Source organism: Ahaetulla prasina, chromosome 2 (genome assembly GCF_028640845.1).
Source record: "Ahaetulla prasina isolate Xishuangbanna chromosome 2, ASM2864084v1, whole genome shotgun sequence".
NCBI lineage: Eukaryota > Metazoa > Chordata > Lepidosauria > Squamata > Colubridae > Ahaetulla > Ahaetulla prasina.
Genome location: NC_080540.1, coordinates 72,248,803 through 72,274,809, shown reverse-complemented (window position 1 = coordinate 72,274,809; position 26,007 = coordinate 72,248,803). Strand labels below are relative to the sequence as shown.

The window sequence follows — 26,007 nt, the reverse complement described above, 5'->3', positions numbered from 1 at the left end:
GGGTATGTTGGCAAATGGAATAGGCAAAGTGGCACCAGGACTTCCCACCAAAGTAATAAAAGCATCTCTGTTCTTTATTGGCAGAAGCAGTTGAAAACCTGTGTTTGTGATGAAAGCAGCAATACACAACTGGAAGAATGTGGCTCTCTTTCACAGTTTAAACCAAGTTTCTGGGTAATATTAGTTCCAAAGAATGCTAGTCCTAGTTTTAAAAAATGTGTATCTAACACTGTTTCAGGAGAGCATTGGATAAGTCCCTTTTCTAGGGTCTCCTGCAGCCCAGATCTAAATGGCCACAGAGGTCAATAACCTAAAATAACAGAAGTGGGATAAATCTCAATCCCTGATGTCATCAGCTAGTCATGAAGCAAGCTAGATCTTATCTAGGCAAAGGTTCTGCCCGCAGAAGAGGGAAAAAATTGCTTTAAAACTTGAAAAACTGGAAATGACTTGGCCGCTCTCGCTCAGAGCCGGGAATAAGATGAAGGCAGTACCTTGAGAACATGGTACGATTCCTCTCCTCCCACCCTTTCCATTGTTGCCAAAAGTTTATGATACTGCAAGATTTCAGGATAGACCCTAAATAAAGGCTATTGGTGAATTTAAAAAGTTATGTTACCTGTATGTCACCTATGGCAACATCCCTTTTAACATCATAACGTATGAGGAAATCTCCGTCTAGAAGAGTCTCTTCGGAATCAGGGTTTTTCCTTTGCTGACTTAAGGTTGGTTTAAACAAAATATGAGCCTGAATATTAAAGAAAAATAAAATCATCAGTCAGGCAAACTAACAATACAACAGTGATTTCTTGTTAAGAGTTTTCTAAGGACCTTTAAGAATTTTGGGTCAAATCCAGCCACGTACCTTGGTCTCCTCCTGTGTCTTTACGAGAGCATCCTTTATTTCATTGTTCAAGAAACTGCTTTCTGTTTCTAAGAAGGATATGCCTTGTGGCTCAAAGATGTGAGTATCAATCTAAGCATAAGCAAAAGCAAAACATGTGATTGGGTCCTACCTTCTAAGGATGACAGATGGATAAAATTGTTGATGGAGATTTTACCTGAAAGTCTTTCACCAGTTGTTTGGGCTTGACTTTGATGATCAATTCATATTTCCCTAGCTTTCGATCAAGTAATTGCTCATAATTTAACTCAAAGTTAACTTTACTGGCTGCTGCAACATTAACTGAAACACTAAACTTTTCCAATTTTCTTCCAGCTGATCTATAAATGAAAAAAGTATAATTTAGGTATTTTGTTCCTTCTAAGTGCTTGCAAACCTGCTGCCTGATAATTTTTGCTACGATTTCTGCAGATGGTCTACTTTTTCCCCCTCTTTAAAAGATCAAAACAACATTGTCTCTTCTTCAATCTTATGGCACTTTCTCTGTACTCCAGCAATTCTCAAAGATTAGTCAGTAGTTCTGAGATCACATCTGCCAATTTCTTTAGCATCCAGAGACTAAATTCACTCATAGCAGCTAAATGTTCTGTCACCAGTTCCTTACCTATTTTAATCACTATTTCTCTTCTGCCCTCCCTCTCTGTTCTTTCTCCATGTATGGCTTGTGGCAGAACTTTTTTTTTTTTTTTTGCTATTTTTGGCATTCATGATACGCTTCAGATTATCCATAGGCTTTCTGAGCCATTTTTTAAAATTCAAGATGGCTTGCATGGTTTATTACTTTATTACATGGATTTTCTTATAAAAGGCTTTAATGCTTAAACCCTCTGAGGAATGACAGTGGAATCTAATTATCTGCATGTGGATCATATGCACTGAGTGGGTCTGGTTAAGAAAAGACATCCGCTTAAAATCAAAACTTGGGAAAACGTCTTGTACTTACTTGACCAATCCAGCACTTTGACCTCGTGAAATGGCGGAATCATACTGAGCTTGAGCGGCCTTTTTCTCCTTAATTATTCCAGGGTATGTTTCTCCATCTATGGTCCTTCAAAATAGATGTTTCAAAGAATTCATAAAGGTCCACAAAAAGAAAATGAAAACACACTGATAGTAAGATATTTTATGAAATGAAAGAAATTCATTATTGGATTGAATATAATTTCAGTTTCATTTTAATCATAATTTAGAACTAGGACCTTTTGAAATGTTGATGGGAAATATTCATATGGGGTGGGGGCTTGTGTTGTCTTCCTTTATCAATGTAATTTCTCCCAATATGGTTTCTTATCCAATTCAATCAATTGTGGAAGTAAGATTGTACAGACAAACTCCAATGCCCAATAATTCTTGTGATTACATTTTAACCAATCAGTGTGATTTTGCTTTGAATGAAAAGCTTCTTCCAGATGAGGTCTGTATTCAATGGTTTCATCGGTTCTGAAAATATTCCCCAGTTTACAAAGTAAATGGTTTGTTTTTGCCATAATTTGATCTGTATTTGTGTTTTTTAGTCCCAAATTACATATTTGGGGAATTGTATGCTGCTCCAGATTTAGTAATGGGAGTGCATGATCAACCTCGAAAAACAAGTAAGTAAAATTCAGATCTGTCTTATCATTTCAGATGTTGAGCCATACTTTAGTAAATTTCCCAACTAAATTGCTCCCATAGACCAACTTTGTAAAAAGATTTGTTTAAAAGATTTATGGGTCTCAGGGTATCTACGGGTATTTATGGGTCTCAGGGTATATGTAGTAGAATTTTGCTAATCTTGACATTCTTACAAACGTTGTACACAAGAAATAAGGATACATTTTGTGGACCATTGTTTTTCTTTAGGAACTTCAATATGTGTGGACTTCAACTCTCAGAATTCTCCAACCAGCAAGGAAACTGGTATACACATATTAAAGTTGCAAGGTTGAATAAGATTGTTGTATATATTTACTCCTTTCTTTCTATAATTCTCAGTGGGAGATTGACTGCCAACGCTTGCTCAAATTCTGAAATGCTCTTTAAAATGGCTAAATGGTGCTTACATGCTGAAGTTTGTGATGAAGGCTTTCTTGGGTAGCTCCACTTCAAAAAGAGCCTCCTTGGATTCATTTGCCTTGTTGACAATTCTGCTTTTGATGACTGTGTGGGCATAACGTGACACAACTCTGCAGTCAATGTGCAGGCTGTAGATTTCAATGTCATTCTAAGGGAAGAAGAGAGAAAATGTCTATCAGTTTCTTTGCTGGAAATTGTTAAAATTGAACAAAGACTAAAAGTATTAGTAACAAACCCCACACAGAGTTACTTTTATAATAAACAAAAATAAATCAATTTTTGATATGATAATTTGCTGTAATACAAATGCAAGATCATTCTTTTCAATTATTAGACTATTTTTATATTGTTTGAATATATTATATAAAATACCTGCGGTATATGCTACTAAAACTCTTGTTATGACCTTTGCCTGAGTGAAGGTGAATTATAAGGCAACAGTTTTTGAACCAAGCTTCCTCAAATCGGCTAACTGACAGAATGCATATAATGGAATGAAATTTGAGGAAGTTATGGATGTTTCATTGCCGCAGGCAAGCAGGCAGATAATGACAGAATGACAGGAAGGGAGGGAGAGAGACAGTGAGGGAAGGGAGGAAGGGAGGAAGAAAGAAAAGAAGGAAGGAAGAAAAAAGAAAGAAAGGGAGGGAGGGAGGGAGGGAGGGAAGAAGAAAGGAAGGAAGGAAGGAAGGAAGGAAAGAAAAAAAAAAAGAAAGAAAGAAAGAAAGAAAGAAAGAAAGAAAGAAAGAAAGAAAGAAAGAAAGAAAGATATCCCAATCAGACATGGGTTGTCTAGTGTTATATAAAATATGACACTTCGCTGAAAAACTGCTATTGTATGACTTTGATTTGATTTGCTGTGCACAGCTTACCAACTTCCCAATTTTGACATGTTCAGAAATACAGAATCTTTTTCTGGCACACATGGAAAAACATTCCATAAATATCTGCATCTTCCTAAAAGAAATCTACCCACCCACCCACCCTGCAAAATGGGTTGCTTTGTCATAATATCCTGCAAGAGACATCTTTATCTTACTCTTCCTTAAGACATGGGCATCTCAGCATTTACACTTGGATTTTGTATTTGTCCTAAACAATAAAGAATAAAGTAAGAAATCAGGATTGATGTTTGGCAGACTGTTAAAGAAAAAAATGTGCTACAGGATACAAGGAGAAACGGACTCAGTTGTTTGCTCATCATAGCATTTATGTCTTCTATATGTTGCCAGCACAGGGCTGGCTGCCTTTGGCAGATGAACTGCCTGAAATTCTTCCTGCTTAGTAACTTTTAAGTAAACCAAAGTCAAATATTTGCCATTCATGTTTATAGAATACATTGGAATAGGATTCTCAAAGTGTAGAATTTTGTAATAGTGTACAGTTAACCCTCGACTGACAACCACAACTGGGACTGGAATTTCAGTTGCTAAGTGATGCAGTCATTAAAGGAGCCATCACACAACTGGATACAATTTTACCATCATTTTTACCATAGTCATTAAGCAAATCTGGCTTCTCCTTTTGACTTTGGTTGTTGAAAAGTAGCTGGGAAAGTCACAAATTATGATCATGTGGCCATGGGATAGAATAGAATAGAATAGAATTTTATTGGCCAAGTGTGATTGGACACACAAGGAATTTGTCTTGGTGCATATGCTCTCAGTGTACATAAAAGAAAAGATACGTTCATCAAGGTACAACATTTACAACACAAATGATGGTCAATATATCAATATAAATCATAAGGATTGCCAGCAACAAGTTATAGTCATACAGTCATAAGTGGAAAGAGATTGGTGATGGGAACTATGAGACGATTAATAGTAGTGCAGATTCAGTACATAGTTTGACAGTGTTGATGGAATTATTTGTTTAGCAGAGTGCTGGCCTTTGGGAAAAAACTGTTCTTGTGTCTAGTTGTTCTGGTGTGCAGTGCTCTCTAGCATCGTTTTGAGGGTAGGAGTTGAAACAGTTTATGTCCAGGATGCGAGGGGTCTGTAAATATTTTCACGGCCTTCTTCTTGATTCGTGCAATATACAGGTCCTCAATAGAAGGCAGGTTGGTAGCAATTATTTTTTCTGAAGTTCTAATTATCCTCTGAAGTGTTTTTCTTGTTGGGTTGCAGAACCGAAACAGGCAGTTATAGAGGTGCAAATGACAAACTCAATAATTCCTCTGTAGAACTGAATCAGCAGCTCCTTGGGCAGTTTGAGCTTACTGTGTTGGCGCAGAAAGAACATTCTTTGTTGTCCTTTTTTAATGATGTTTTTGATGTTAGCTGTCCATTTTAGATCTTGCGATATGATAGAACCCAGAAATTTGAAGGTTTCTACTGTTGATACTGTGTTGTCAAGTATTGTGAGAGGTGGAAGTATGGAAGGGTTTTTCCTAAAGTCTACCACCATTTCTACGGTTTTGAGTGTGTTCAGTTCCAGATTGTTTTGGTTGCACCACAAGGCTAGTCGTTCGACCTCTCGTCTATATGCGGATTCGTCATTGTCTCGAATGAGACCAATCACTGTTGTGTCATCTGCGAACTTCAGTAGCTTAACAGATGGATCATTGGAGATGCAGTCATTGGTATACAGAGAGAAGAGAAGTGGGGAGAGCACACAGCCTTGGGGGGCCCCTGTGCTAATTGTAAGGTATTTGATGTGATCTTGCTTAGCTTCACCTGCTGCTTCCTGTTTGTTAGGAAGCTTGTGATCCACTTACAAGTCTGTTCCGGTACCTGTAGCTGGTTTAGCTTAGTTAGAAGAATGTCTGAAATGATGGTATTGAATGCTGAACTAAAGTCTACAAAAAGGACCCTTGCATAGGTCTTTGGAGACTCAAGATGTTGTAGGATGTAGTGCAGAGCCATATTAACAGCATCATAGAGTGTTTGAAGCAAGAAGGAACATAACACATCTCTAGTGATTTATTATCTCTAGTGATTTATTGAAAATATGGTTGAAGATGGGGGCCAATTGGTCAGCACAGACTTTTAAGCAAGAAGGAGTTATCTTGTCTGGGCCTGGAGCTTTTCCTGGCTTTTGTCTGTGAAATAGGTCCTGCACTTCCTTTTCTGTGATCACTAGGGGTTGTGAACCCAATGAAATGGGGTCAGTTGTAGGAGGCTTGGCTGTTGTTGGTGTGTCTGAAATGGGGGTTGTGGAGATAGGTGGCTGTAGTTTCCTTTCAAACCTGCAGTAAAACTCATTCAGGTCATCTGCCAGTTGTTGATTACCTTCAGCCTGGGAAGGAGGTTTGCCATAGCCGGTGATATTTTTAAGAGTTTTCCACATGTTTGCTGGTTCATTTGCTGAAAACTGATTCTTTAGCTTTTCAGAGTAGCTTCTTTTTGCTGCTCTGATCTCCCTTGTTAGTGCATTTCTGGCCTGATTGTACAGGATTTTATCACCTTTTCTGTAGGCTTGTGTAGGTTGGTGCAATAGCTGTAATTTCAAAGTCAGGTTATAAGTCACTTTATAAATTTATAAACCATAAACGAATAGTTGTAAGTTCTCTGTACAGAACTACCTGTACAAAGTCTGAATTGAGTCTCTTTTAGAAAATAAAAAAAAATTCATTGATGAATTCATTTCCCTTTTCCTTCCCATGTATTAACAACTTTTTTAAAAATAAAGAGTGATTTAACAATTGAAATTTCTTTAGAAGTAGTCATTGGCTTAAAAACACAGCTTTGCTTTTAGACTCTCAGATCCTGTACATGCTGAACGGGTGTGAACTTCTGCCTAGGATCCTGGAGTGCTGATATCAGCAGGGATGTCCACAAAGAAGGAATTAAAAAAAAAAAAAGTTAAGGGTGCAACTATGCTATTGAAGTTCTGATCTTTGAACATGCATCAATACCACAAGTGGGCTTTCAATCATGTTGAAATCTTCTGACTTTTTTGAGCCTTCCCCTGTGGATCCCTACCAGTTGACCTGCTTTAAGACATTTCCCCATAATCTGAAATATATACCTTTAGATATAAGTAGAGGTCGGGAAGGGTTCTATTCAGAAATTCATTTTGGGGTGGGATAGCAGAGCAAAAATGAAATTGTCAATAACATTGTCTTTTCTAAGTATAATAAATGATCGTACAGAGCTGTGGTAGTGCAGTGGTTAGAATGGAGTACTACAGCCTAACTCACTGTTCACTCCAGGAGTTCGATTCTGAACAGCTCAGTGTTGACTCAGCCTTTCGTTCTTCTGAGGTTGGTAAAATGAGGACCCAGATTGTTGGGAGCAGTATGCTGACTCTATAAACCACTTAGAGTTGACTTTAAAGCACTTATGAAGCAGTATATAAGTCTAAGTGCTTATAAAAAGTTTAAAATGCACGGGGAAAGTCTTCTGTAGAACTTTGGAAGCTGTTAAAATTTCTGTCATGTTTCAATCTCTCTCACATTAATACTTTGGAAAGACCTCTCAGTTTGGAGCACTTTTAAACCTCCATTTTTTCCATTCCTCAATCTACCCAAAAGTGTTTGCCTTTCCAGCTTCTGATTTAAGACATAGTTATTATATACTACAAGCAGGAGAATGGAGAGCTCTTGTCATTGGGGGATGAAAAACACATTGAGGCAAAAATTTCCAGCAATGGAGCCTAGGCTGCTCTTAGGCACCGAAGAGTTGTCACACATCCTAATAACAGCGGCCAGAATTGTATTTGCACAGAATTGGAAAGCAGATAAAATCCCGTTGGAAGGAGAAATTATAAAGAAAATTTTAGAATGTGCAGAAATAAACAGACTAACACTGAGAATAAAAGATAAAGAGGAGTCGATGTATTTGAAGACATGGGGAAAACTTTATAATTGGTTAGAAAAGAAATATGAATAAAGGTATGGAGATAAAATAGATAGGGAAAAGATGAAAAAGAGAAGAAATAATTAGAAGAATAGAAATCCAGACGATGCCTAGCTAAAGGGAAAAGGGGGAAGGGGGAGAGAAAAAGTGAGATTATTATAAAAGTGTACACAAATGATGAAACAGATGTAATTACTAAACAAATAAGAAACTGAAATGAAGGTGGATGCAAATACATAATCCGGGCTGTTCGAATAACATTCTAGATTGAATTGAAAAGGGAAACAACAAGAGAGAGGGAAAGGAGTAGAGAGAGAGGAAGGAGGAAGAGAGGAAAGGAGAGGGAGAGATAGAAGAGAGGGGAAAGGAGAGGAAGAAAAGGGAGGGGAAAGAGGAGTAGGAGAGAGGGTTAGAAAGGGAGGAAGAAGAGACGAGTGGTGGAAGGGAAGGGGAAGTAGGAAAGAGAAGGAGAGGAAGAACAAAGAAAGTAGGAAAAGATGGAGGAAGGAAGAGAAGGGGAGGAGAAGAGGAAAGGTTGTGGTAAAATAAAGGAGGGTAAATGGTACAAGAGCAGCCCCGAACAACTAAAAATGAAAGTTAAAAGATAAGATGAATGGAAAACGATGGATAAAAGATTGCACACTCAAATATGCTTATGAGAAATAAAAATAAAAACTTTTTGGGAAAAAAAGAAAGAAAAAAAGAAAACAGATTTGCTTTGTTGAAGTTTTGCATTACTTTAGAGGAACTTCTAATAAATCAAGTTCTGAAGTCTGCGGGTTCGTGAGAATGGACCCAACTAAGGGTGATTCCAAACTGCTAGGATCCCAGCAAAATACTCTTATCCATTTTGATAACAGATAAAACTCAAACCCACAGAACTTTCATTCCACAAACTGAGGAGATGGGAGTTTAACTCCAGCTGTCTGATAAGCTGAACTTAGAATCAAAGAGCTAGAACCATTTTGGTCCCTGAGTTCAATCCCCTGTTTGATGGAGAAATCCAAATTCAAGTACCTCTTCTGAGCACCTCAAATGTGGTGCTGCCACTTCTCTCACAGACAAATCCTTCTGTTAATCTGCTCTTATCAACCTTCCGTTACATCTTTATACTAATACACATATCCAAATACAGTCACACCTGCCATTTCTAAACAACATATTACAGTGCAACTTGTCTTCCTTTGCTCTAAGTCTAGTTCTTCTCGGTTAGCTATTTGTTCTCATTTTCAACCTGAAAAATTAATTGAATAATTAAAAAATCCGGCATGCATATTTTTTTTCATATTTCAATGAACAATTAAGCATCAATGAAGGCAAGTACCTGATAGATCACAGCATTTGTTAATAGAATTTGTGAAGACAAAGCCAGCCAGAGAGTGAACAATTGTTTCCCCATTTTGGAAATGACAGAGCCATAGAGGAGAATTCCTTTATTGGACAGTTAAGTTAATGAACAACTACTATTTGGTAAAATTTGAGAAACCAGTAAGTCTAATATTTACACAGGGATGTAAGGTACAATTAACCTCTTCCTACATAATACAACTTCTTCAAAGTCTTGCTAAATATTTAAATATTGGTGCCTCGTTTAACTTTTATTGATTACCGGTAGTTCTTGCGTACATTATCTGGGATTAATGCTACCCTTCAATCAACTGGACATTGATCTTGTAACTCCAAAATTTAAAGTTGAAGGCGGGGGTGAACCTTTATTATCTTAAAATATGTTTTCTTAAATATTTCAGAAAGATAGTAACCTCTGAGAAATATTGGGACCTGTAGCACTTTTCCATACAAAATTTATCAAATTTGGCTGGTTTTTATTAGAAGTCAAGATATTTTGATTGTCAACTATTTGCATTGGGTAGATATAGATTACACTGGTGATGTTACTATAATTCACACATTGTCTGAGTTAAAATCTTAGGATTTTGAAGTAACCACTGCAGAATTCAGATCAATAAAATAAGCCCATATTTTCTATAAACTCTATCTTTGACTCTTTGATTCTTTTATCCTTGTTGCTGGATATGAGGAAATGTTTTCTCATTCATAAAAATCAATCAATGATTCCAATGCTTAATTCTGCTATTATCTACCATTACTTCTTTTTTACTCTTTTTAAAAAAAAAACATGACTGCAGTTAATTTGCTACCATGCTGGCAAGAAATGATCTGTACTCTGATAAATATCAGAATAATAGAGTTGGAAGGGACCTTAGAAGTCTTCTAGTCCAACCCCTTGTTCAACCAGTGTTGGCAAACCTTTTCAGCTCCGAGTGCCAAAACGGGAGCACGCACGCATGCGCGTGCTGGAAACTAGAAGAGCAGCTACCCGGTGCACATGTGCGCACCGGGCGGCTGCTCTTCCAGTTTCCTGGACGCACATGTGCACCAACCACCTGGTCTTCCAGTTTCTGGTATGCATGCATGCGCACAGACCAGCTGACTGGTGCGTATGCAGGCACCGGAAACTGGAAGATCCAATTGATCCAGGAACTGGAAGACCAGGTGGCTGGTGTGCATGCACGTGCCGGAAACCGGAATAGCAGCCAACCGGCACATGCATGCCCACTGGGTGGCTGCTCTTCTGATTTCTTGCAGTCCCGGACACATGAAGACCAGCTGGCCGGAACCCGGAACCCGGAACCCGGAAGAACAACAGGCAATGGCTCATGTGCCCAGAGAGATGGCTCTGTGTGCCACTTCCAGCACGCGTCCATAGGTTTGCCATCACGGCCTTATACCATTTTAAACAAGTGGTTGTCCAATCTCTTCTTAAAAACCCCCATTGATGGAGAATCCCACAACTTCTGAAGGGAAGCCGTTCCACTGTTTAATTGTTCTAACTGTCAGAAAATCACTATTCTTTCTACATCCTGAAAAGGAATTGAGTTCTTCATCTGCAGCCAGATCTTCTAAATCAGGGGTCTGCAAACTTGGCTCTTTTAAGGCTTGTGGACTCCAACTCCCAGAGTTCCTCAGCCAGCTAAGGTCCACAAGTCTTAAAAAAGCCAAGTTTGCAGACCCCTGTTCAAAGTGATTGAATAATCATGTCTGCTTTTCTCAGAACTGGGAGTTCATCCAGTATGTAAATAAAAATTAATAAACATTACCATGTTGAGTCTAAAAAGAAAAGATAAATGTTAGAGAATGTATTCTGTCCCCACCCTCCTTCTCTCCCCCCTCCCTCTGCTCTCCATCCTTTTATATGTCCCACATATTCATTCCTAGCTGGGCGAACTAAGTCTACACTCTTCATCCAAAAAGATTATATTATGATCATTTCATTCTTTTTAAATGTCATTTGCTACAACTGCTGCTCTACTTAATTACTTGGTATTCTTTTAAAATACTGCCTATGCTCAGAAGAATGAATCCTCTAACAAGGACCCTTAGCGAGTGGAACTGTCCAATATAACTCTCCTTCCACTTATGACTGTAATTTTGTTGCTTGTATCCTTACGATTTACACTGATATTGATTGTTTCCTGATTGCTTATTTTTAGCCTATGACTATCATTAAGTGTTGTATCATTTAAGTGTTAAATTTGTACCCTATGACTATCATTAAGTATTGTGTTGTACCTTGATGAACGTATCTTTTCTTTTATGTACAGTGAGAGCATATGCACCAAGACAAATTCCTTGTGTGTCCAATCACACTTGGCCAATAAAGAATTCTATTCTATTCTATTCTATTCTATTCTATTCTATTCTATTCTATTCTATTCTATTCTATTCTATTCTATAAATTAAAATAAGGAATGAACAAATGAACAAACAGCAGGAGACTCTTTCTCATTTTGGGGAAGTGGGTCAATCCAAGGCATTGATAGTTGGGGGGAAGAGGAATAAAATACCAGATAACCAGCAAATTTTTGGATTATTGGTGTTTTATTTGCTATACACCGCCCTGAGTCTTCGGAGAAGGGCGGTATAAAAATTTGAAAAATAAATAAATAAAATAAATAAATAAATTCAGGTTGGGTTATCAGCGGCAAAAAAAAGCCTTTCCATTCTGTAAATAACAGAGTTTCCAAAAGTCACTAATGTACGAGAGAGGCTGGATTAATAAATATCTAGACTATGGAGAAACGTTTTTGGAAATGAGCAGGATAAGGATATTGGCCTATAAGTCTTTATCTGTGTTAAATCTGAGTCATTAGTAGTCATGAATATTAAGGTAATATTTGCTTCCGTCCATGAGTTTGGTATTTTTGCTTCCAATATTACTTCATTATAAACTTCCACCATCACTGGGCATAATACCCCTTCTAGTTTTTTGTAGAATTGTGCTGGTAGCCCATCGGGCCTTGGTGTTTTATTATTTTGTAGTCTCTTAATCACTTCTGACATTTCCATCATGGTTATCCGTTCATTCAACATATCCTTAACTATATCCAGTACCTTGGGAAGTTCAGTTTAATAAATATCTAGACTATGGAGAAACGTTTTTGGAAATGAGCAGGATAAGGATATTGGCCTCTAGTTCATTATCTGTGTTAAATCTGAGTCATCTTTTGATATTAGGATAATATTTGCTTCCGTCCACTAGTTTGGTATTTTTGCTTCTGGTAATACTTTGTTATAAACTTCCACCATCACTGGGCTTAATACTCGTTCTAGTTATTTGTAGAATTCTGCTGGTAGCCCATTGGGCCCTGGTTTTTTATTATTTTTTAGTCTCTTAATCGTTTCTGTCACTTCCATCATGGTTATCCGTTCATTCAGCATATCCTTAACTATATCCGGTATGTTCATATAACTTGGGAAGTTCAGATTAATAAATATCTAGACTATGGAGAAACATTTTGGAAATGAGCAGCTCTAATGTTTACATATTGGGTTGACTCCAACAATGTCCTTCTGGCACAAGATTGGGCAGGAATTATTTTTTGTCAATAGAAGAAAATATCCGTAGTGTAGAGTTGGACTGTGGAGTCCTTGGTGCTCTCTGAGCTTGGCTGTTTACTTGCAGACATTTCATTAGCCTACTACATAACATCATCAGTGCTAATGAGTGTGGGGCATGCTCCTGTTTCTATACCTTAGCTTGACCTGCCAGTCTTGGTGGAGAGTTCCAAGGCCTGGAGATTCCATGGTTATGGAAACAGGTTGGTGAAAGTGTAGGAAGTTAGCACCCACTCCTCTCGTAGAAGAATTAATTATTCTAGAAAATATTAAAAAGGCAGAATATTATATTTCCCTGGAAATATAATGTTTTAAGGCAGGAAGCAGACTCGCTCTTATTAGCCCCCACCCTCCTCAATAGCCCACAGCAGATGTCCGCACTTAAGAGATAAAGGGATAGCTAGGTCTATTCCAGTCGTGGGTTGCTACTGGTTCACCCTGGATCAAGCGAACCAGTAGCAGCAGTGGTGGGAGGCTCCGCATACTCACCCAGATGCTTCTGCACATGTGCAGAAGCATTGCACGCTCATGTGAGCACACACAATGCCCATGAGCGAACCGGTAGCGATGGGTTTTAAAACCCACTACTGGTGTATTCATAACCAAATGCCCTCATCCAAGGTAGGATTAGTCCTCAGCCATAATAGGATTTGCCCAAAACCTTCTTCATTACATCATCACCCAGCAAGATTCAACCAGGCCTGGGACTCAAAAGACAACCTACAAAGTTACCCCTGCATGGTCCCATGGGAGTCTGACAACCAATCAGAATACAAGCTCAAATTCAACGCCCAGCAGAGGGTATAAATCTCTTTCTCTCATCCATGTGCTCTCTTTTTTTTGCCCAGGACCTCAAACCATGTGATCCTGTCCACCATTAAAGCATCTTTCCAAATAGCCACCATGTTTCCAGTGTCTTTCTCCCCACTTGGAATTGAACCCAGATGGACATTTCTTCCAACAAAGGCAAAAACAGAATGGTTCAGCTCAGGGGGAGAAAGAGTTTACAGCCAGAACCAGTTTGAAACTGAAAGTCATTTCAGTTGTTATTTTTTGTTCAGAAGCTTTATTGTTTTCTGTTTTCATTTTCATATTTATGTCATATTAAAAACATTCTGTAAATATTGCAATGCTGATCCTTAATCTTCTTGATGTATGACATGCCCAGTAAAGTATAAAAAGATAAAGGTTCCCCTCGCACATACATGCTAGTCATTGCTGACTCTAGGGGGCGGTGCTCATCTCCGTTTCAAAGCCGAAGAGCCAGCGCTGTCCGAAGACGTCTCCGTGGTCATGTGGCCGGCATGACTAGACACCAAAGGTGCACGGAATGCTGTTACCTTCCCACCAAAGGTGGTCCCTATTTTTTCTACTTGCATTTTTACATGCTTTCGAAACTGCTAGGTTGACAGAAGCTGGGACAAGTAACAGGAGCTCACCCCGTTACACAGCAGCACTAGGGATTCGAACCACTGAGCTGCCGACCTTTCAATCTACAAGCTCAACGTCCTAGCCCCTAAGCCACCGTGTCCCTTATTAGTAAAGTATATTCCTCAGCATAATTTACAGAACTCAAGTTTGATTGTGTGAATGGATGTCTCTCTCCAGTTAAATGCAGTAGTTAAAACAGTGGTGAAATCCAGTTTTTTTTAAACTACCGGTTCTGTGAGCGTGGCTTGGTGGGCATGCAGGGAAAGGATACTGCAAAATCCCCATTCCCTCCCCACTCCTGGGAGAAGGATATTGCAAAATCTCGATTCCCACCCCACTCTGGGGCCAGCCAGAGGTGGTATTTTCCAGTTCTCCGAACTGCTCAAAATTTCTACTACCAGTTCTCCAGAAGCTGTCAGAACCTGCTGGATTTCATCCCTGGGTGAAAAGTATTGGAGTTATAGCAGAAGAAAACCAGAAGAAAACCAGTTCTGGTCCTTTTTCAGGCATAGCAGGTGACTTTGAGGTAATCATACTTTCTAAGCCCTAGACTGGAAAGTTGAAAAAACATCTGTCAGACTGGACTAATGTTGTAGATTATGGGCCATAACCTTAAATGAAGAGACTTAATCCCTTTATGAAGAAAAAAAAATCTGTTCTTATCCTCAAAAAGTGATTGACTCAAGTCTTCATTCCCCACAAACAAAATAACTCCTTTATTCTGTTGCTTATGCTTTGGGAGATTGTAAGAGGAGCCTGAACTATGTTTTCAGTGGTTTAGTGCCTTAAAATAAACCACTGTATAATCACTGGATCTAATCAAACACGTGAAATCTTTGCATGAAGAGTGAACTCAGTATGTTTAGTCCTGGAGACAGTATCTGAATTTGCTGCATTCCAAAAAAAAAAAGAGAGAGAGATAAGCTACAAAGAATTAAGATAAAATAATGTAAATAAAAAGAAATAAAAAGAAATAAAGCACAGTTTAGAAAAAACCATCCTATTCCTTTTTAAAAATCAAGTCACTATATAAGCTGACAGCGCCATCATGAGGCTCTTACCAGTAAATTAGCAAGTGATTAAATTCAGCAGGTGTTTTAAATATGAAGGAATGCACTAAACTTTGACTTTGTATATAAATATACAAATAGGATGAAACTATTGCCTTACACAATGTAAGCCGCCCTGAGTCTTCGGAGAAGGGCGGGATATAAATGTAAATAAATAAAATAAAAAATAAATAAATAAAATTTCCAGAATGATTCAAAACCAGGAAGCAAACCCTGAACTTCCCCTTCTAGATTTGAACAGAGGCTTCTGGGTTGTCAAAAGAATGCAGACACTTACAGGATCTGCAGTAGTATTTGTGCTTTAAAACATAAATCAAGCCCATCATTCTGTTCCAGAATGCCAGGAGTGGTTGTCTGGGCCATGTTAAAATACTTTCCTCCAGTCTGTGAGCCAGTAGAAAATTGCACCTGCATAACTTGTGCTATCGTTGTTGCCAAACCCTTTTCTTCTCAGTGACAATGACACTGACCAGCAATGCTCCTTTGGCCTAAGGCAAGCTAAGCAAGGAAACTGATTAATTCTTAGGGCTTTGCATTCCCTCCCAAGGGAACAAGGAGACAGTGCTTGTCATTCTAGTAGGGCCTAATCCTGATTCCCAGTGATAGGATGAAAATTCAAAATTCACATATAGGGCATATCTATGTGGTATATATACGGCATATCACCTGTTGGCTCCAGGGGTGAAATGTAAAATTTGTTACTACCGGTTCTGTGAGCGTGGCTTGGTGGGGGGTGGGGGGTAATGTGAGTGGGTGGACGTGGCCAACTTTTTTTTTTACTTTTAAAAACATTTTTTATATAACCTCTTCAGCTGAAGAGGTTGTAAAAAATCCTTTTAAAAGCCTTTGATGATCAGGCAACTCAGCTGGGATCACCAGAGGAGCCTTTTAAAATGCTTTTAAAGTGTTCTGACTATCCCAGCTGAGCCGCGTGATCATCAGAGGCTTTTTAAAATTAGTTTTAAAAGCATTTTTTCGGCCGAAGAAAAAATGCTTTTAAAAGTAAAAACAAAAAACAAAAAACCCTCTGATGATCACGCGGCTCAGCTGGGCATGCGGGGGGGGGAGGGATTTTTGCTACCGGTTCTCCGAACCACCCGCCACCATCGCTACCGGATCAGGAGATCCGGTCCGAACTGGGAGCATTTCACCCCTGGTTGGCACCATCCATAGCTGCCTACTCCCAATCTCAACAATCACTTTTCTCCACATGTGGTGGGAATGGCCAAGTATGGAAAAGTGCCCAGAATCGCAGTCATAGTCATCTGACAAACAGGCCATGGGGCACAGACGTTCCATGACTGTGACCTGGTCAGTCAGCTTTTTCCTGCATGTGGATCTGGCATTCCTCTGAAAAAATGCTAGAAACCTATTCCTGACGACTAACTGATCACAAGCACAGAGGGTGAATATAGAGTGAAGACGCTATAGTCTTAGAAGTAAGCTTTACTCTTTACTCCTCTTTACTCCTAGAAGAAGAGATTGAACAACCATTTGTCTGAAATGGTGTAGGATTTCCTGCTTGAGCAGGGGGGTGGGATAGAAGACCTCCAAGGTCCCTTCCAGCTCTGTTATTCTGCCAAGTAATTTATAAATATGGTACTAACCTCATCAAAACACTAAATACGTTTTGCCAGATATTTGCCACTATTGCAAATCAAAACACTTAAAAAGCATTGTTATTCAAAGCTCTTTAACAGCAGAAGCAGCAGAAAGCCTATTTATTGGTGGCAGGGGAAATATCATATAAGTGGAAAAACCTGGCTGACTTCCTGATTTAAAGAGACCTGCTATATAATCTGTGTAAGAATAAGAGTACCACTGTTTCTCAAAAGAGCACTAGACTCAGGCTCTTTCAAGAGAGGGTTAAGCACTTGTATTGTAAAGAATTTGTATAAGGCTGGACAAGCACTTCAGGAAGCACCAGTCAGACTTTACCCACAGATATTTCTGCAGAAGCCAGGTGTTCGATCTCTCTCATGCGCTAGTACAGGGGTCTCCAACCTTGGCAACTTTAAGACTTGGGAACTTCAACTCCCAAAATTCCTCAGCCAGCTGAGGAATTCTGGGAGTTGAAGTCCCCAAGTCTTAAAGTTGCCAAGGTTGGAGACCCCTGCACTTGTAGATAGAAGTCAAATCAAAATGGCAATGAAGGTGACATCCAGGGACAAGAAAGGAGGGGATCATGCCTGCATCAGTCTAAATCCTGATCTCATTTTAATGTAAAGGTAAAGGTTCCTCTTGCACATATGTGCTAGTTGTTCCTGACTCTAGGGGGCGGTGCTCATCTCTCTTTCAAAGCCGAAGAGCCAGTGCTGTCTGAAGACGTCTCCGTGGTCATGTGGCCGGCATGACTCAACGCCAAAGGTGCACGGAATGTTGTCACCTTCCCAGCAAAGGTGGTCCCCATTTTTTTACTTGCATTTTTTACGTGCTTTCAAACTGTTAGGTTGGCAGAAGTTGGGACAAGTAACGGGAGCTCAACCTGTTACGTGGCACAAGGGATTTGAACTGCTGAACTGCCGACCTTTCGATCAACATCAATACAATTGAACATGTCCAGAAATATTTTACAAGAAGAGTTCTCCATTCCTCTGAAAACAATAAAATACCTTATCCCACCAGACTTGAAATCCTAGGCTTAGAAAACTTGGAACTCCGTCGCCTTCGACAAGACCTAAGTTTAACTCACAGAATCATCTATTGTAATGTCCTTCCTGTTAAAGACTACTTCAGCTTTAATTGCAATAATACTAGAGCAACTAATAGATTTAAACTTAATGTCAATTGCTTTAATCTAGATTGCAGAAAATATGACTTCTGTAACAGAATCATCAGTGCTTGGAATACTTTATCTGACTCTGTGGTCTCTTCTCATAACCCCAAAAGCTTTAACCAAAAACTGTCTACTATTGACCTCACCCCATTCCTAAAAGGACCATAAGGGGCGTGCATAAGGGCACAAATGTGCCTACCGTTCCTGTCCTATTGTTTTTCTTTTCTTCTTCCTATATATCTATATATATATATGCTTATACCTCCTTATATTTACTCATATATGTGTTTATATACTATATAATCTTTTTGTATGATACCTATATATATTGTGACAAAACAAACAAACAAACAAATAAATAAATAAATAAACAAGCTCAGCATCTTAGCCACTGAGCCACTGCATCCCTTCATTTTAATGAGACCATGCTAAATTTTCCTCCAAAAAATTCTCTTTGAGAAAGAAGGAAAAAACTGTTTTAAAACTGAAAGTGGTTAAAAAAAAATCTCTGCTATGGGCTCTGGCAGGAGACAAAGGAAATGTTATGCCATTAAGAAAAGATTCTGGGGAAGTTCCTGTCATGGGCAGGGAGACACAAGGAAAAAGTCTGAGGGAACTGTATGGAGTAATGTCTTCACCCATTGTCCAAATGGAACAAATGAGGTTGATGGAAACTGAGATATGTGCCTGGCAACTATAATCTGAATCCATCTCATGTGCTAGTAGATACCAAGAGGGAGGGGAGACAGGGGGGGAGGGAGGAAGGAAGGAAGGAAGGAAGGAAGGAAGGAAGGAAGGAAGGAAGGAAGGAAGGAAGGTACTGAGTAGACTCAGAAGCAAATCAATTCTTATTCTTAATGTGACCTTGTCTTAATTCAGACATTGCTTGTTTTCATATATTTATATGAAAATTCCAGTGTATGAGATCATATATATCAAAATATGTTAAAAGCAAGTTCATGCAGTGATTCTTTACCATACAGAAATTTGCTCCAGACTACTGTGATTCTTAGATGTCATCAGAGATCAAGAGTTGAGCTGATTTATTTTCAAGCACAGCTCTGTGTTTTTAATCATACAGTACCTGCTGCTGTGAAGACCCTTTGGATAACTTGAAGGTAGAGCAAACCTCTTTGGTGATGGGAAATTTCATGTCTTCTCTGCCTTCTCAGTCCAACTCCTCATTTTATGCATTGTAGAGGTACAATTACTGTAGCACCTTGTCAAGGGGTTGTTTTAAAGAACCCACAACTCTTTAAAAATACAACAAAGGGACAGGGAACTGACAGCTCTGCAGCTGCCCTCTTAGAGGCACCAATCTTTGAGAACTCAAAGTACAAATAAGAACATGATCAAAGGCAGGACATGGATTTAATGCTGTTTTCTGCACTCAGATTGGTCAGGTAAGAGAGCAAAGGTTGTGTCATGGTGTTCTTGGTGTTCAGAGAAATAGCAGCACTAGGCAATGGCAGCTCAATTTCAGGCTACTTTCGAGAAAGTCAGGAGATAAAAAATAGTAGCAGTATAGTAGTGCTTCAAAGTTCCAATTTGCACAGGGATGAGATGATGATGATGATGGAGAAGTAGAAGAAGGAGGAAGAGGAAGAGGAGAAGGAGAAGGAGAATAGTAGCAATATAGTAGTGTTCCAAAGCTCCAATTTGCACAGGGATGAGATGATGATGATGGAGGAGGAGGAGGAGGAGGAGGAGGAGGAGGAGGAGGAGGAGGAGAAATAATAATCAACAGGCAGGAAATGCCATCTGCAGTGCTAAAAAAACAGTGAACCAAAAAGTTCATACAGACTGATTTCAAACAATGGCATGACAAAATACCAAAAATGGTGGATTGGAATATCTTTAATAGAATAGAATAGAATAGAATAGAATAGAATAGAATAGAATAGAATAGAATAGAATAGAATTTTTTATTGGCCAAGTGTGATTGGACACACAAGGAATTTGTCTTGGTACATATGCTCTCAGTGTACATAAAAGAAAAGATACGTTCATCAAGGTACAACATTTACAACACAATTGATGGTCAATATATCAGTATAAATCATAAGGATTGCCAGCAACAAAGTTACAGTCATACAGTCATAAGTGGAAAGAGATTGGTGATGGGAACGATGAGAAGATTAATAGTAGTGTAGATTTAGTAAATAGTTTGACAGTGTTGAGGGAATTATTTGTTTAGCAGAGTGATGGCCTTCGGGAAAAAACTGTTCTTGTGTCTAGTTGTTCTGGTGTGCAGTGCTCTATAGCGTCGTTTTGAGGGTAGGAGTTGAAACAGTTTATGTCCAGGATGCGAGGGGTCTGTAAATATTTTCACGGCCCTCTTCTTGATTCGTGCAGTATACAGGTCCTCAATGGAAGGCAGGTTGGTAGCAATTATTTTTTCTGCAGTTCTAATTATCCTCTGAAGTTTGTGTCTTTCTTGTTGGGTTGCAGAACTGAACCAGAAAGTTATAGAGGTGCAAATGACAGACTCAATAATTCCTCTGTAGAACTGGATCAGCAGCTTCTTGGGCAGTTTGAGCTTACTGAATTGGCGCAGAAAGAACATTCTTTGTTGTCCATTTTTGATGATGTTTTTGATGTTAGCTGTCCATTTTAGATCTTGCGATATGATAGATCCTAGAAATTTAAAGGTTTCTACTGTTGATACTGTGTTGTCTAGTATTGTGAGAGGTGGAAGTATGGAAGGGTTTCTCCTAAAGTCTACCACCATTTCTACGGTTTTGAGTGTGTTCAGTTCCAGATTGTTTTGGTTGCACCACAAAGCTAGTCGTTCGACCTCACGTCTATATGCGGATTCGTCATTGTCTCGAATGAGACCAATCACTGTTGTGTCATCTGCGAACTTCAGTAGCTTAACAGATGGATCGTTGGAGATGCAGTCATTGGTATACAGAGAGAAGAGAAGTGGGAGAGCACACAGCCTTGGGGGGCCCCTGTGCTAATTGTACAGGTATTTGATGTGATCTTGCTTAGCTTCACCTGCTGCTTCCTGTTTGTTAGGAAGCTTGTGATCCACTTACAAGTCTGTTCCGGTACCTGTAGCTGGTTTAGCTTAGTTAGAAGAATGTCTGGAATGATGGTATTGAATGCTGAACTAAAGTCTACAAAGAGGACCCTTGCATAGGTCTTTGGAGACTCAAGATCAGGGGTGAAATCTAAAAATTTTCCCTACTGGTTCTGTGGGCGTGGCTTAATTGGTGGGCGTGGCTTGGTGGTCAGATGGCTTTGTGGGCGTGGCCAATAACAATAAATGATAAAAATAATAAAGTTTAAAAAAACAAAAAGAGGTACCAAAAACCAACTTTCACACTTTACACATACACAGAACACAACACAACACAACACAACTGACACACACACAATGTAAAAGCAGCTGCACTTCACACTTCACATAGCCACAAAAAGCTCAAAAACCAACTTTCACACTTTACACACAAACAACACAACACAACTGACTCACACACAATGTAAAAGCAGCTGCACTTCTCACTTCACATAGCCATAAAAAGCTCAAAAACCAACTTTCACACTTTACACACACACACACAACACAACACAAAACAACTGACTCACACACAATGTAAAAGCAGCTGCACTTCACACTTCACATAGCCATAAAAAGCTCAAAAACCAACTTTCACACTTTACACACACACACACAACACAACACAACACAACACAACTGACTCACACACAATGTAAAAGCAGCTGCACTTCACACTTCACACAGCCACAAAAAGCTCAAAAACCAACTTTCACGCACACACACAACACACAGACACACACACACACATAAATAAGCTTTCTGAGATTTTGTGTGTTTGTGTAGTTAGAGTGAAACACTACAGAAACACACCAAATCTCAGAAAGCTGCACAAATATTTTATTTTATTTTATTTTATTTTATTTTATTTTATTTTATTTTATTTTATTTTATTGTGGACTTCAAATCCCAGAGTTCCTCAGTCAGCAAAGCCAGCCAGTTGATCACCGAGGAAATAGATTAGCAGAATAGATTGATTCTGTCTGGGATGAAACTGAAACTGCTTTCCGGCTGGAAAGAGAGCCATGCGTTCCTCAGTAATCAGGTAAGTGCCTTAGAGTTAGAATCTCTACTTTTAATTGTAGAAAACATGTTTTCTACAAGAGTACAAGTAAGGTTCTGCTGTTTTTTACTTTTAAAGGCCTGTTTCTGCTGAAGCAAAACCGGCTTTTAAAAGTTAAAAAAAAACACCTCTGCAGATGGTGCGGCTCAGCAGAGACGGGGGTGGGCGGGGCCAGGGATTTTTGCTACTGGTCCTCTGAACCAGCAGCCATTATCGCTACCGGATCACGCGATCCCCTCCAATCCGGGAGCATTTCACCCCTGCTCAAGATGTAGTGCAGAGCCATATTAACAGCATCATCTGTTGATCTATTTGCTCGGTATGCAAATTGCTAGGGGTCTAACAGCGGATCCGTGATGGTTTTCAAGTAGGAAAGCACTAGCCTTTCATGACTACCGATGTTAAAGCAACTAGTCTGTAGTCATTCAGTTCCTTGATGGTGGGTTTCTTCGGCACTGGGATGATGGTAAAGCGTTTGAAGCAAGAAGGAACATAGCACATCTCTAGTGATTTATTGAAAATATGGGTGAAGATGGGGGCCAATTGATCAGCACAGACTTTTAAGCAAGAAGGAGTTATCTTGTCTGGGCCTGGAGTTTTTCCTGGCTTTTGTCTGTGAAATAGGTCCTGCACTTCCTTTTCTGTGATCACTAGAGGTTGTGAACCCAATGAAATGGGGTCAGTTGTAGGAGGCTTGGCTGTTGTTGGTGTGTCTGAAATGGGGGTTGTGGAGATAGGTGGCTGTAGTTTCCTTTCAAACCTGCAGTAAAACTCATTCAGGTCATCTGCCAGTTTGTTGATTACCTTCAGCCTGGGAAGAAGGTTTGTCATAGCCAGTGATATTTTTAAGAGTTTTCCATATGTTTGCTGGTTCATTTGCTGAAAACTGATTCTTTAGCTTTTCATAGTAGCTTCTTTTTGCTGCTCTGATCTCCCTTGTTAGTGCATTTCTGGCCTGATAGTACAGCATTTTATCATTTGTCTGCAAGTAAGAACTGGTGGGACCACAAAATAACAAAGTTTTTGAAAAATGAGGAAGCTAAAATGCTCTGGATCTTTCACATTCCAACAAACAAGCACCTGCCAAATAACACCCCTGACTTAACAATTGTTTATTAGAAAGATGGAAAAAGCCTGGATAATGAACATTGCTATACTTGGATACAGGAGAATATCTATAGAAGAGAAAAAACTGGGGGGGGGGGTCACAAAATATAAAGAACTGCTTATAGAAATAGAATGACTCTGGAAAAAGAAAGTAACGATTACACCTATATGAGTAGATTCCTTGGGTGTAATGCCAAAACATCTGGAGTACCACTTGAATACCGTAACCATTGACAAATCACCATCAATCAATTGCAGAAAGGCTTGGAACAGCTTACATCCTGTGACAATACCTTTATTATTACTATACAACAGCATCTTCAAATCCCAGTCCTTGTGAAGGACTCAGTAAGTGAATAACTTGCCAAATCCAGTCTGAACATCTGGATGACTGTGACAAACCATAAAAATAAGTTCATCTCAGTGATACTTATTTCACATATACAAATGTGCACTGTTGTCCTTGAGCTGGGTGATGACTTTGACGTGAGGGAAATTAATTAAAAGCTAATCATATTTTTCCTTTGAGTTCGTTCCATTTCCAAACTTTCTCTCATTCTCCATAGGTAGTTATTTCAAGTAATTCTTTTGTTTAGAGGAGGGATGCCAAACTCATGGCCGGCAGGCCAGTTGTATCAGGTGCTGACCTTGTCCATCCTCTGTTTAGCAAAGGGGGAAAAAGTCCCGATACGTCACGTGATGATGATGTGACAACATGAGTTAGACACCCCTGGTTTAGAGGCAAGATTGTTAAGCTCTATCTGAACCTTCCCTTAATAGCTCTAGAACAGGGGTCTCCAACCTTGTCAACTTTAAGACTAGTGGACTTCAACTCCCAGAATTGTGAGTTGAATTGTGAGTTGAATTGTGACTTCAACTCTGGGAGTTGAAGTCCACAAGTCTTAAAGTTGACAAGGTTGGAGACCCCTGCTCTAGAAATACCACTTTGCACTCGCTTTCTTGACCCTTTTAACAGGCATCACTCTGTGTAACAAGATGGTTTTTAGCAAGGTTTGTACTGACAAAGATGAAGAATGTCCAGGAGTTTTGTACATACAAGAAGTATAAAATGTGGGTCAAAAACAGTAACTGTGAAAGGGACCTTGTGGAGTCTCAGTGGACGATCACTTAAATATGAGTCAGCAGTGTACGGCAACAGTCAAAAATGCTAATACAATCTTTGGTTCTATAAACAGAGGCATAAAATCAAAATCACGTGAAGTATTAGTATCGCTTTATAAAACCTTAGTAACACCACACTTGGAACACTGCATTCAGTTTTGGTCATTACAAAAAAGATGTTGAGATTTTGGAAAAAGTGCAACCAAGATGATCAAAGGCCTGGAGACTAAAACATATGAAGAAAAGTTCCAGGAATTAATTAACCAGTGAAACAGCTTGCCCTCAGAAGTTGTGCTTCATCACTGGAGGTTTTTAAAAAGAGACTGGGCAGCCACTTGTGTGAAAAGGTATAGGGTCTCCTGCTTGAGCAAAGGGTTTGACTATAAGACCTCCAAGGTCCCTTCCAGCTCTATTCTAGTCTGAAGTATTCTATTCAGTCTATGAGGCAGCAATTCAGGACATAGGTGGGTTTCAGCGGGTTCTGACCAGTTCTGGAGAACCTGTAGCGGAAATTTTGAGTAATTCGGAGAACCGGTAGTAAAAATTCTGACTGGCGCCGCCCCCGTTTATTCTCTGCCTCCCAAGTCCCAGCTGATCGGGAGGAAATGGGGATTTTGCAGTAACCTTCCCCTGGATTGGGGTGGGAATGGAGATTTTACAGTATTTTTCCTCTGCTATGCCCACCAAGCCATGCCCACCAAGCCATACCCATAGAACCGGTAGTAAAAAAATTTGAAACCCACCATTGATTCAGGACCATGTTAAGGTGAACGCTTCTTATTTTGGAAAGAGGACATTTTTTCCTGAAGGAATAATTTCCTGAAGGAATAGAAATGGTGGTAGACTTTAGCAGAAACCCTTCCATATTTCCACCTCTCACAATACTAGACAACACAGTATCAACAGTAGAAACCTTTAAATTTCTAGGGTCTATCATATCGCAAGATCTAAAATGGACAGCTAACATCAAAAACATCATCAAAAAAGGTCAACAAAGAATGTTCTTTCTGTGTCAATTCAGTAAGCTCAAACTGCCCAAGGAGTTGCTGATTCAGTTCAACAGAGGAATTATTGAGTCTGTCATTTGCACCTGTATAATTGTCTGGTTTGGTTCTGCAACCCAACAAAAAAGTCACATACTTCAGAGGATAATTAGAACTGCAGAAAAAATAATTGCTACCAACCTGCCTTCCATTGAGGACCTGTATACTGCATGAATCAAGAAGAGGGCCGTGAAAATATTTACAGATCCCTCACATCCAGGACATAAACTGTTTCAACTCCTACCCCCAAAACGACGCTATAGAGCACTGCACACCAGAACAACTAGACACAAGAACAGTTTTTTCCCTAAGGCCATCACTCTGCTAAACAAATAATTCCCTCAACACTGTCAAACTATTTACTAAATCTGCACTACTATTAATCTTCTCATCGTTCCCATCACCAATCTCTTTCCACTTATGACTGTATGACTGTAATTTTGTTGCTGGTAATCCTTATGATTTATATTGATATTAATTGTTCCTGATTGCTTATTTGTACCCTATGCTTATCATTAAGTGTTGTATCATTAAGTGTTAAATTGTACCCTATGACCATCATTTATGTTGTAAATGTTGTACCTTGATGAATGTATCTTTTCTTTTATGTACACTGAGAGCATATGCACCAAGACAAATTCCTTGTGTGTCCA

The 26,007-nt window shown here is 39.2% G+C and overlaps 1 protein-coding gene across 2 annotated transcripts in view; it reads right to left on the bottom strand.

Moving 5' to 3' along the window:
- Positions 1–9,236, bottom strand: part of LOC131193400 (inter-alpha-trypsin inhibitor heavy chain H4-like) — a 47,185-nt gene extending 37,949 nt beyond the window's left edge. For both annotated transcript variants that reach the window (XM_058173506.1, XM_058173507.1), the window contains exons 1-6: positions 9,086–9,236; positions 2,947–3,107; positions 1,848–1,952; positions 1,062–1,224; positions 866–976; positions 620–748 (exon numbers count right to left, since the gene is read on the bottom strand). In XM_058173506.1, the coding sequence (XP_058029489.1) occupies positions 620–748; positions 866–976; positions 1,062–1,224; positions 1,848–1,952; positions 2,947–3,107; positions 9,086–9,160 (744 nt within the window). In that variant the 5' untranslated portion in view covers positions 9,161–9,236. The remainder of the gene's footprint in view (positions 1–619; positions 749–865; positions 977–1,061; positions 1,225–1,847; positions 1,953–2,946; positions 3,108–9,085) is intronic.
- Between the last annotated feature and the right edge of the window lie 16,771 nt (positions 9,237–26,007).